The 13231-nt window shown below is 36.6% G+C and overlaps 1 protein-coding gene across 2 annotated transcripts in view; it reads right to left on the bottom strand.

Moving 5' to 3' along the window:
* Positions 1-7453, bottom strand: part of DLGAP1 (DLG associated protein 1) — a 142341-nt gene extending 134888 nt beyond the window's left edge. For both annotated transcript variants that reach the window (XM_008505530.2, XM_008505531.2), the window contains exon 1: positions 6500-7453. In XM_008505530.2, the coding sequence (XP_008503752.1) occupies positions 6500-7453 (954 nt within the window). The remainder of the gene's footprint in view (positions 1-6499) is intronic.
* Positions 7454-13231: the final 5778 nt, after the last annotated feature.

Raw genomic sequence — 13231 nt, 5'->3', positions numbered from 1 at the left:
ACAACCAGCAGGAAGCTGGCTTGTAGAGGGAGAACACGTAGCTGAATCTGTGCCCTTGGAAGAAAACAGATGTGATGGGGAAAGCATTTTGAGAAACAGCTCTTATGCTGTTTCTGTTGACTGACTGTAACTGGATAATCTCTGGTGGTTTGCTAATGTTGTGCTCACCCAGGCTGCAGCTCTAAGTAACACAGTTAAGCTACCATCTCCAGCTGTTATCAGCGTCTATCACATTTCATTGTATAGTGGGTAGACTGAAGCTGAAGCTTCCACAGTGCTTTCTTTCAGGTTACAGCAATGAAATATACCTGCTTCAGAAGCTTGCATTTGGCTCTAAGGAAACTTTCCTGGTTTCAGAGCATCATAATGTTCTGAAACTAGACACTCCATCACCTCTGCTCTGCAGTAGTATCCCACTGGATATCAAATCAAGGACATGGTCATGGTCTGGACTCTCATCTGCTGAGAACTGAATTGCAAGAGATGAGGAAATCTCAAAGATTTCCCAACAAACTAATTAGCAGGCTGGGGTTATGTCAGTAAAGCAAAATTAGGCACAAACTTATTTGCATAGAAGACTCTTAGAGACAATTTAAAGACTGCTTCTGGAAGCCCAGGCTCATCCAAACTGTCACAGACTTATCCAGTTGTATGGAACTTGGCTTAGCTTTTGATGAGAGAAGTATGTATCTATATTGCTAGACATGGTGATGTTGGAAGTCTTTTCCAACTGTGACAATTCTGTGATTCTATCAGAAGTCCAAGTGGGGAAGTCCATTGCACAGGCTCAGGTTAAGAGGATGAAAGGACAAAAAATACACAATAGATTCTTGTTGCTTAATTCACTGGTGATATAAGATCAGCTGTGCAACAAACACACTGCAAAAACATTTGTAAGACAGAAGAAACTGAGGCCAGACGCCCCCAGCTCATACTTGTGGTACTGTAGCATTTCCCCACTCAAGGTCTGTACTACAAATTCTACAAAAACAACAAAAAAACCCAATAACTGGACCTAGGGGATATATTCCTTATTACTTTGCACTGACTGAGGAAAACATATCACTGCTCAGTGGTTTGTCTCCACCCACTCTCCTGTTTCCACAATAAAATTTAGGACTTAAAATGATGTGCTGTTAGAATGTTGTGACTTTAACAGAATCAATCAACAGCAATTCAAGTTAATCTATAAAAATAAGATTAGTGTAAGCATATACAGCACTAAGAAGTTACATAATGGTGATAAAACTAAATGAGAGAAAATTATTACCTAAGGAACACGGACAGATAAAATTGCAGCTGAATGTGAAGTACTGACACTGCTGTAGAACAGCTCTTAGAACTTACATGGTCCTCATTACTACATTACTATGACACGAGAGGTCTGTCCAGGTTTTAATGAAATGAGTGACTACACAGAAGTTGCTAAGGTAAAATATGAGACAAGATCATTCTCACCAACTCAGCTAACTCTTTTTTTTTTTTTTTTTTTTTTTAATAAAGTAAATCAAGGGACTACAAAGATGAGGAGGATAACTCTACTGAAATACTCTCATACATATTTGTATTATTATATCAAAGACATCTAGGGTAGGCTGACAGGTAGGCTACATAACCAAGATGTAGGAATTACTTTACATTAATATACTTTTAGTAAAAAAGCAATTTTTTATATTTATATAAATATAAATATTTATATATTTATATAAATAAATTTTATTTATATTTTCCAAGTGCTGACAAAGTTCCTAACTTTATTTAGTAATCATATATATTTTATAAAATGAAATAAATCCATTCTCTGTGCATGTTTTTTTCAGTTTTCATATTCTTAGGTACAAGTATATTTTCAAATTAATGAAAATTTAATAATGCCTAAACATTTTCATGATTATTCCATTACCTACAGGCTGGCCTAGAATATATTATAATATTTCGCATTTTATTGCACAATTGTTCAGTAGTTTCCCTAGCTTTACTAAGTAATACGTTTCATATGAGCTCAGTAAAAAAAAAGAATTATAATTCACATATTTTCAGTTCTGACTGGGTTCTGAAGGGTAAATAGTATGTGTGTTATTAATTTTCAATTTAGAAATGAGTAAGAGAGAAAATGGATGATTAGCATTAATGGATATTAAAACACAACTTTTTAGGATATATACACACACAAAGGCATACTGAAAGATTACTTTGAATATGGTATATGAGACAGAAATACAGAACCACCATGAATGACCAAAAAATAGAAGTTAACTGGAAAGGAAGATAGGCTTGTATAGATAAGCCCATTGTAACAACGCCATGAGGATAATCATTTTGTAATTTAACATATTAACAAATCCTATGGTCCTTTTGGATATTGGTTATTTTTAGCACCCTGACCTAGGCCAGCCATGGACACAAGCAACAGAAGGAGGCTGTGATTGACCAGTATCTCTCAAGAAACTGTGAAAATGCCTTGTTCTGAGACTGGGAAACAAGTATTTTTAACTCTAAGTTTCTTAACACCACGCATTTGATAATAATGTACATTACAGGGAATCTTAATAAAGGAAAATGAACACAGTACAAACCAGAGCCCTTTGCCACCAGAAAATGCTAATTACACCTGGAAACTTGGCTTATATTTTTTATAGAATTTCACACAGTCTCTCACCAGAGGACAAGATGCAAACGTGGAACTCTCATGACTGCATTGTTATCCCCAGATACTGCAATTGAGTTTTCAGAAGTAAAATTTCCATCCTCAGCCCCAAGTAACTGAAAAAACTGACTTCAGTCTCATCAGATGCGATCAAAAGAAAATATATGAGTGACCTACATAAGAAGAAAAGAGGAATAATACTTAAAATGTCATTCTTTGTATTTGTCTCTGTCTTTTAACAAATGGACTAAGGACAATGGGAATAGTAATTACAGGGAACATCAAATGGCAGAACTATAATCAGAGGAAAACACTGCAGCATATTTGATACTCTATTAGCTTCAACAATCATGATTTCATGGCAAACAAGAGTATCAAACAAGAGTGTCAAAAATATCTACCCATGTATTTAGGCCCTATTGTTCACAGAAGAAGACTACATTTAATCTTTGATAGTTTTTCTTAATTTTAATTTTTCCAAAGGAGAAGTTATCAGAGAAGCGGATGTTATCCACTGCTTTGTAAATTATTCTCTCAAAGGAAGGAAACCATTTTGAAGAAGAATTTTGAGAAAACATGAACATTTCCTTCTCACCTTTCTTCAAATTAGTCCATCTTTAAACCTAGTTCAAGTAAAAGCACTTCCTCGAGCAAGAAGCAGTTGAAAAAAAGAGGACCTTATGTTTTTTTGCTTTCCATCTCCTCATTCTTGAAAAGAGAAATCATATCATAGAATCATAGGATGGTTTGGATTGGAACAGATCTTAAACCCCACCTAGTTCCAACCTTTCTGAATGGGCAGGGACACCATCCATTAGAGAGAAGAGAAAAAGACTGTTCCATTCCCAAAACACAAGTAAGAGGAAAAGGTTTTCTTGACAGTCTTTAGACTAGTCTGGGAGATAATAACTCTTTCTGAAGATGCATGATATTGAACCAACCCTCCCCTAGACCTGCAAGGACAAACACTGTGCCTCAGCACCCCAGCATGAAGGGGAGCCTGCAGGGGTAAAGAAATACTTTGCAATGAAGGAGGACTCTGCACTCAATACAGATTCCAGATTATGAGAAATAAGCCCATCTGTAGCAAGAACTACTGCCAACTCTTTCCACAGAACATTTATCTGGAAAATACCACACCAAGAGAGAAAATTGTTTGTTCTTTCCGTATCTTTACATTGAGAAGTCATCTAGGTACTTTTCTGATAAAAGTCCTTCGAAGCAAATGCAAAGTCAATGTCATCTGTGATCTCTGATATTTTCAGATCTACTCAGAAAATTATACTGATTACTTGGAGCTGAAAAGAAGTTATTCCTTGAATTCAGATATCACAAGAAGAGTCTGCATGAACAAAATAGTTGCCTGTTTCAAGGATCAGAGAGTTTATGTCCTGAACCAAAATCAACATCTTAAATTACAAGTAAGTTGATAAAAGCATCCATTTAACATTTCATGGGTTAAATAAAGAAAGATGCTTCATAATAGCAAAATTAAATTATCTGAGCTATCCAGTATTGTAATGACTTTTCAGTTTTAATCTCATTTAATTGTAACACAGGACACAATGTGGAACAATGATGAGAAGGTCACCAGGAAAGTAACATAGACAGAATACCTCTGCAGACCAATACTAGAATAATACTCTGCTGCTGTTTATATATATTTATATCGCAGGACAGCCAAAAAGGCCTCAGTTAGGTTCTGAGCCCCTTTGTGCTGGGCACTTTGGAAACACAAAAGGGAACAAAGTCCAAGCCCCAAAGGGCTCCTACTGTAAAAAGATAAGTGATATAGCAAAGAGAAGGGGATGCATTTAAAATAGACCGACTTTTTAATACCTATATCCATTTGTCATCCTTTCAAACTGCCAAGAGAGAAAAATAATCCTGACCTGGTCCTCAAATCTACCATATTCTGAATATTATTTTCAATGTTAATCAAAGCATGGTTAAGATTTTCCTTTTAAAAAAAATAAAAATTAAACCCAGTTATATTTCCCTGGCTTTTACAAAGAAGCATGCAATTAGAAAAAATGAAACAGAATGAAATGAAAACCAAAATAAAACTACCAGTGAGGACAGGAAACACAGTGAGAATTTGGTTATTCTAATTCTTGCCCTTGACAATTGTTGGACATTATTTTCGTGCAGACACAGATAATGTCCTCTAATTCCACTTCAAGAGTCTATTCCTGTCAGTTAAACATTATCTAAAAGTCCCTGTGGAGGTGTTCATTTAAAGCTGATGCTGGCACAGTTTCTTGCTCTTTGCCAGCCATCTGGTCACATACTGAATTGTCAGCTATTTTAACTAAACCTGAGAGAAAGACTGAACGAGTAAACAAAAACATCAACAACAGAAAACTCAGGATGCAAAGTAACCACAACAATTGAACCTAAAGTTACTATTTCTTTTCACTCACAAAATTCAGACAAAAGAGATTTGATACAAAAAAACACCCTCAAAAGGTGGCTACCTGAGGCTATTTTGACTCCCCAGTCCATACGCACAGCTGTAAACACACACTGAGCATTCGCATCACCCCCCAAGCCCCCTCCACACTCTCCTAACAGTCAATAGAAAATATACAGAGCCATTTGTTTACATTAAAACTTAGAATCCCAGAGGCTGATATTCGAAATTATTTTGCGTGCTATTCAATAAAACCTTTTAAGATCAATTTTTAACTGTGGATGCCTCAGTCCTACGCTTTCTATGCATCCTGACTTAAACAACAGAATGTGGAAGCTGACTGTCTCATTAAAGCACCCATATGAGAAAACTCACTACAGTTTCTATACAAACAGCCAAGAGTTCCACTACATTAAAATGAAACCAAATCAAACCTCTTTTTTCCTCATGGTCTTCTCTCTTCTCTGCGCAACGTTGTTCCATCTTACACACACACTTAGATGTGCCATAAGTGCTTTCTTTAAAGTGCATAAAAGCTATCCACAGCTCTCCTAAGAATGAAACAGTTTTAATATTTTCTGATCCATGTTCCTGCCACAAACATTCACCGGCAGTATGATAGCTCCAAGAGCAGACATCTGATTCTTGACATTTAAAGATACAATACTGGTGAAAAATAGTGACGCTGTATTAACTGCAAACAGCTTGTGAGGGAGTAGGTGATGTACTCCTAAAATGTATGATCAGAACAAGCAATAATTTCAACCTTTTGATTTTTTGTATTTGACTCAAAGCCATGAGAAAAAGGAATAGCCAGATAAACAAATCTGGACTTGTTACAATAACTATTTTTGAGAATTTATATTCTATGGCAATGGGGGAAGTAGGTTGTTTTCCTGCTGGAGAAAGTATTAAGGTACCCCAAAGTTTCTCAAAAAGATCTCAAAAGCTTTCATAATAAAATAAGCAGTAAATGAAGGAAAATCTTGAAATTACAGAAATCAAAGAATTTGTATCCTGGTAACATTCGGTTAATTGACACTGTAATGCTAAGTGCAAGCACTACAACATCAAACTCCTTATACCCCTACTGTGACTGCCATATAAATTCAGAAAGTACACAGTAAGGTCGTATTTTCCAACATGAAAAAAATGAAGTCTGTTCCAACATGGACTGTTTCATTGAAATACTGAATGCCGGTGGAAAAAGAAAGGACAGGAAAAGAAAAAAGAAATGAAAAGAAACAAAAAGAAAAAAGAAGAGAAGAAAAGAGAGAAAAGAAAAAGCAGATTTATTTTTAATTTCAGCAGCATTACCCCTTGTTTGGTGACCAGTGACCTCTTGGAAAAGTTGAAATATCAGAGCAAACCTCTGTCCCCCACAAACACTTGACACAAGGCAGAGCACAGTTAACAGCAATCAGTTCTCCACACTGTACCTGGAGGTACTGACAGGACCGTTCCTGTTGACACGTCTCTGCCTTCACCACTGTCTGGTCCATGTTAACTGATGCTTTCTGGTAAACTTCTCGGGCTCTGCTCACGGTTAATGTAGAGGACCAAGAGCTTTTCTTCATTAACTGGGAGTCCAAATTCACAGGCAGGTTTGCACAGGTGGAGCATTTGACGTCATTATTGCTTCTGGATGACTTCACAGTATGTTCGCTAATAGTGTTATAGGCTTCCATAAAGTATTGGGAAGAAGAACGATCAGGGCACCTTCCCATGGTCATGACCCCACTGGGACCATGATAAACGCAAACATCATTGTCCAAGTTGTCATCTGAACTCCACCATCCCGATGCATTGGATCTGGGCTTACCTTCTGATCTCCTTTCTTTACTCTTGCTGCGCTTTCCGTACCTCATTGTCTGCGACTCCTCTGGGCTCGCTTTGCTCCCATTGACGCTTCCCTTGGATGGTCCCTCCAGCGAATGGGACTTGGTAAAGAGCTTTTGGACAGAATGGACCAGATGCCGGATCCTCCCGGGGCTGTCGCTGCGGTGCTCCATGGCAGTCCTCTTGTACTGTAGAGTGTGGTAGCCATCCCGATTCAGAGGCAGCTGCCGCTCAAACTGGTCCAAAAGGTTGGCGGGAATACGGTTGCTCTTGTTGGCAGTTCCGTGGGGAACCAGAGCACACTCATCTTTGAGTTCATGGTGGGAATTGTAATGTCTCCGGGGAAATGTGCTGCTGGCAATCTGATCATTGTAGGGCACCATGCACTCTGCCTGAAAAGAGTTCCTTTGAGTGTAGTAAGGGTGGTCTGCAGGATGGGGGTCCACCGGGTTTAACAAATATGGCTTCCGGTCTGGGTGGTGGGGCAGAGTGTCACACGGAGAGTCACAGGCAACTCCATGATGGTGACTACGGCTGCTGGATAATCCCTTCATTGCTGATGTAAAGCAAGTCCCAAAGTCATCTACTACGTATGGCTATGCAATGGGCAGATCTCAGAGAAAGGCCTAAAAGAATGAAATACAACAGAAGCCGTAAGATATTCAAGCTAAGAGGAAAAAACCAGCATACATTCATTTGCATGCCTTGTTTCTTACTTTAAAAATAATAGGAATAAACATTCTCTAATTCTTTTTGTCTCTTATGTCGAACATGGTGATAGGGGATACCTAAATAACACACATGAAAATGTACCTTGTTCCACCAGCTGGAAAAGAGACAAAAGAACAACTTTCTAATATGAAATTCATTATTCATGAATCCACAGCACAGCAAATGTCACCACCTAGACCCTAAAATCTCAGTTTTGGAAACATTCATGGACACAGGCCTCCCAGAAGGTCTTAATTGCTTATCTGCATGTTTTCAGGGCCAAGTAAACATTTTTTAAAAGATCACATAATTAATAGAGACCTTTATGGGTTGCTTTGGGACAAATTCAAAGAGTGATACAATTACCGGGAAGCTTCTTTGTGTTCATTGCACATCTGTTCATGATTCAAGTGAAGGTTTACTTGATCTCTGTGCTGCCTGCCTAGACTGTGAGCACCTCAAAACAGTATAAACCCATTATTTCTGTAATGTCTTTTCAAATTAAAAATAAAACAATACTAAATTACACTGTCAAAATGATGCAAAATTATATATATATAACCTGTGTATTTAGGGCTGTTGTATTTAGAGTTTACTTGCTCCTATTTAAAAATACTAATCTTATTCTGGTAATGCAAAGCTTGGTTTAATCTTCTATAAATTTTCGAAGTATTATGTATTTAAATATCCCCACCTACTCCATTACAAATATTGGTATAGTCCAAACTTTCACAGTGCTATAAAAGTGTAAGGGATTTCACTGTTTAGTACTTGATTGCAGTTATTTGGCCCTGGAGTGACTCACAGTGTTACAAATTATTGATCAAAAAAGTTAAAAAATCTTCATCACAAGTGATGTAACAACCACTTTATTTAAGGCCATATGTCCTTGTTTCAGCTCTCACCACTGGCAAAATCTCAATGTAACTGCTACTGCAACCTTTGAGCTACTAATGTGTAAATGATGGGGTTTCAGATCTGGCAGAACATTCTCACAGTGCTCTCTAAGCTCCTGATGGGCAGATGACTCCTTAGAGGGTTCCCTCTTATACCACACACAACTGAAATGGAAGTCACTCAGCTACTTTTTTCGTCATGGATAATCAGAGAATACTTTTGGAAATGTCACCCTTCAGAACTTTCTTGGAGTATGGATAGACATAGCAAATATTTTTCCTCTACGTTCCTCTAGTGTTCTCTCTGATTAAGTTCATTTTTTAATAGGGTGTAGACATGGCAAACTGACAACAATGAAGTTTTTAGCCTTAAGTTAATCTCAGTCTGGAAAAGCATGCTCTGTAGTTGATCAGAACATTTTTCATACTTCTGAATCTGTGGTGAGCTCAAAAGGAGGTATTTTTTCAATATGCTTCAAAGCTAGTATGGATATCTTGCATTTCACTCCTCCTCACTGGATCCCTGCAATGCAGAAAATGTTAATTCTCAGAAGACCTTGAATTTCAAAAAAAAAAGAGTTTTCAAAATACATTGAAAGGCACTTGAAATATTCCAATGGATAAGCTCAATGGCTTACCTGAAGAATGGCCAAAGGCATTTTTAAAAGCAGAAAAATAATATATTCAGAGAGCTGGACCTGTTAATTATACTGTAGTGACAATTCTTAGCACTTCTAAAGAGCATTATAGATCGCTACCAACTCCTTTAAAAATGTGATCTATTAGACTGTGTAACAGAGAAAATTCCAAAGGGTTGTACCAGTAGATCCATTAGTTAGATCATTGAAAATGTTACTTCACCATCAAGAAGAATGTTACTGAAGAATATAATGATCAAATAAAAATACTCCAGTCTTTGGTATCTATGAATATCTTTCAAGGCATCAACCAGTTAATCTTTATTTAAATCCATTTATAATCATCTCAGTCCTTGAGATTATTGATAAATCATCTTAAGGGCTAGTAACAGGCCAGTGTACTATATAAGATAAAAAGCATAGAACCTTGCTCCAAAGATATGAGAAAGACACAGAAAAGTTCGGTAACGTGGGACATGCCCAGAACCAGTGATTTATTTGCATTTTTTTCATTAACTGAATGACTACCTGTTATTATAGTAGAGGTGTGCCCTCTGAATTTGTCTGTGGCCTTCCTTTGGACTCATTGCAACAAGTCCATGGAATTATTAAGAATATGTAGTTAATATATTGGTAGAACAGAATGTCTGGAATGAAGAAACATTTGATATGAATTATAGGCTGGGACAGAATAGTATGGGACATCTTGAAGATAAAGATGAGTGGTTTGGATGCACTGGCAATATAGATGTCAAGAAAGACATGCAGGAGGTCTTATAAAAGTGAAAAAGCTTATGAAAAGTATCATTTGTCTGTATAGGGAGAAAAAAAGGTTTCCATAAATTGTGGAGGAAGATTTACTAAGCACTGCTACATGAGCTTGGATGGCAAGTAGGATGTTGGATATGTTTAGGAGAAAAGATAACATTTAATTTTATACACATCTTGATTCTGAGCTGTCAGTGAATCCTCTGTGAGGAAATGCCAGAGAAAAAAGGCAGAAAATAGATAGGATAATCTGCACAAGAGGAATCAGATTAACATAAAATATGCTTGTGAAAGCAAAAGATCACAGAGTAACACAAAAAAGAAAATAAAGATTGAAGGAGCAGCAGATTTAAAAAGAGGAGGGAAAAGAGAAGTAGCAAAGACCAGAGTGATAGAAAAAACAAATCAAAAGGGAGCAACTAACCTGTGTAAAAAAGAATGATGTTAAAGGCTTAAAAAGCTGGGAGAAATTGTATTCCAAGGTAAAAATTGTTTATTCCCAACTTAGACTGGTGTATGTATGAGGACAGCTTTTTCCTGCTGCAACAGCATTGAAAACTTTTATTTTATCATGTGTCAATTGTGATAAAATATGAGTATTAACTAGAATCACAGGATCATAGAATTGTCGGGGTTGGAAGGGACCTCTGAGATCATCAAGTCCAACCCTTGATCCACTACTGCTGTGGTTACCAGACCATGGCACTGAGTGCCACATCCAGTCTCTTTTTAAATATCTCCAGGGATGGAGAATCCACTACTTCCCTGGCAGCCCATTCCAGTGTTTGATCACCCTCTCTGTAAAGAAATAATTTCTAATATCCAACCTAAGAATATAACTTCATTTTACCTTAGCTACTTTACTGTTGCTACAGTATTGCAAGTGTAATGAATTAACAAAAAAACCAAGAAAGTATCATAATAAACCTTCCAGGAAGGAAAGAATACATATAAAATGCTCTGTACTCAAGAAAGGAGTGGTGTTTTTTTCCTAAATATTTAGTGGACAATTCTTCTGCATGGATACACCCACATTCATGCACAAAACGCACAACAGAGTCCTCAACACAATTCCCAAATCACTCTCACACCTCAATCCTGCTTTAATATGTTAATATTTGTCTAGAAAAAAACCCCACAAACAAACCAATGCTACATCCTCTGATTCTATCAGTATTTTTTAAAGCACATGTATCATTTTCTGTAATGGTGTTGGCTGAACCTATCAATCAATGTTTAGTGCAATTAACAGTTGGAAACAGGGCTATCTGATCCTGCCATAAATAGCTGAAAGACAATTAAGATTTTTATTGTATTGCTATTTTTTGCTAAACTAGGAACATTTAATTACTCATGAAATAAGGCAAGAGAACTGATGAACATACTGTGTATTAATAAACAATTGAAATAGCAATTCTATGGACAGCAGACCAAAACAATCTGATGGTATAGGACTAAATGAGATGTTAAATAAATACAGCATTTTAAGGCTGAAGAATACTTATTACTTCCAACTTTCATGTTACATTTGCTTTTGTTTTATCAAGATTGCCCTAGGTAAGAAGGATATGAATATATTCATCTTTGTGGCTAACATGGTGTCCCTAATGCACAATGACTTGTTGGAATAACTTAGTGGCATAATTAATTCTCATGTAATTGAAGTGAAAACACATGAAAAAACCCCAAACCTGAATCCATTAATTATCTACACTTTACAGATTTGATTTAACTCTATTGCCTACTCATGTGTTCCAAATTTAGTCATAAGACACATCTTCAAGAAACATGTTCTCTCCCTTATATATATGTGGAAACTTCTTATAAAAGCTCTACTGCTTTGCCAATCTCATGAAGACCCCAGAATTAAGTTTCTTACATTTTTACAGTAAGTTGTGAAAAACAATCAGGTAGCAAATACTTTCACAATAATGCATACATAGGTATATAGAGAGTAAGTAGATAATATAGGAGAAAGTAGTAGGTAATACAAAAATGATAATTAATAACTCAGAATTATTAATATCAGAAAAAAGGATTTACATCCATTAAAGGTTTACAAAACTTCATAATTGAAATGCATTTTGTAGGATCAGTATGAAGAGTCAACATTTATCTTCTTTCAATAATCTGATTATGTTGTATCAGGTCAAGATTCAGAGCAAGGCAAACTGCCATAGGATCAATATAATGCATAATGTAAAGTTTAAGGGCAGTAAGTGCTAGGATAACTGACAGAATGGCAGTAATGTCTATATCAAGATGGGTAGCTTGACTATATAAACATACAAGTGAAATATAGATGAGAAACAAACATGCTGAATGGGACCTACAGAAAAAAGATGGGGAGGGACTTCTCACAAAGGAGATGTATTGATGGCTTTAACTACTTCAAACTACTGTGGCAAGAATGTTCTGCTCAAACCCAAGGCCAATGAACTACATGGGAGAAAACAGACAATTTGTAGTAGTGTTCCTGTATTATGCTCTGTGGCAAACAAAGAGAGGTTCTCATTTTCATGTTGAACACCAAAGTTTCTCAGCATTTGCTTATTTATTTCCTAACATGCTATGGGATGTTCCCAGGGAAATGTCTTTCCCTGGTTCTGAGACTTTTACAAACATGTGGAGGATACATTTACACTCAGAACCATGCTCCTCGTGCTCCTCATGCAGCACATTGCTCTATCCCAAAGGTCTTGGCATTTTGCATCCTTCCTGTGTGTCCTTTCTGTTATTTTACATCACATTAAGAAAAATACAGACATCAATAAAAGGATACATATTTTAAAATGCATCCGTCCACATATTTTATTAAAGGTGTTCAGAAGAAAATGAGGACTCAAATTATCTTTCTAATCTGTTCTGACAAGTAATATGAAAGATACTGTGCCTTGGGCAGAATACTCAGGAGAATGTCTGGCTTCTGCTTCCATGGCAGCAATCCCACCAAACAAGCAACACATATAATATAATTTAATCCTGAATAGTAGACTGGGACCCATGAAGAAAAATGGTTTGGCCAGTAACATAAGCTCATTCCAAGTTCATGGGCAGATCAATAGGTGGGAGTAACTGGGGAAAAATGTACTTAAATTCTAGCTTATCTGTGAGGAATCCCTTATGAATGGTACACATACAGCTAAACAACAGCAGAAGCATCCCACTAGCATTGTAATAAAAATGGACTTTTTTTGACTTTTTTTCTGTCTTCATTTTACAAACTTTAGTTTGTGTATATTTGTGTTGACAAGTTTCACTTTTACATTTTATGACTGCTTTCATACATGGGCATTTGGTGAGTGACTGTGTTTCAGAT

Source organism: Calypte anna, chromosome 2 (assembly GCF_003957555.1).
Source record: "Calypte anna isolate BGI_N300 chromosome 2, bCalAnn1_v1.p, whole genome shotgun sequence".
NCBI classification, from domain to species: Eukaryota; Metazoa; Chordata; class Aves; order Apodiformes; family Trochilidae; genus Calypte; species Calypte anna.
The sequence above is the reverse complement of the archived record's forward strand: the minus strand, read 5'-3'. Positions and strand labels throughout refer to the sequence as shown.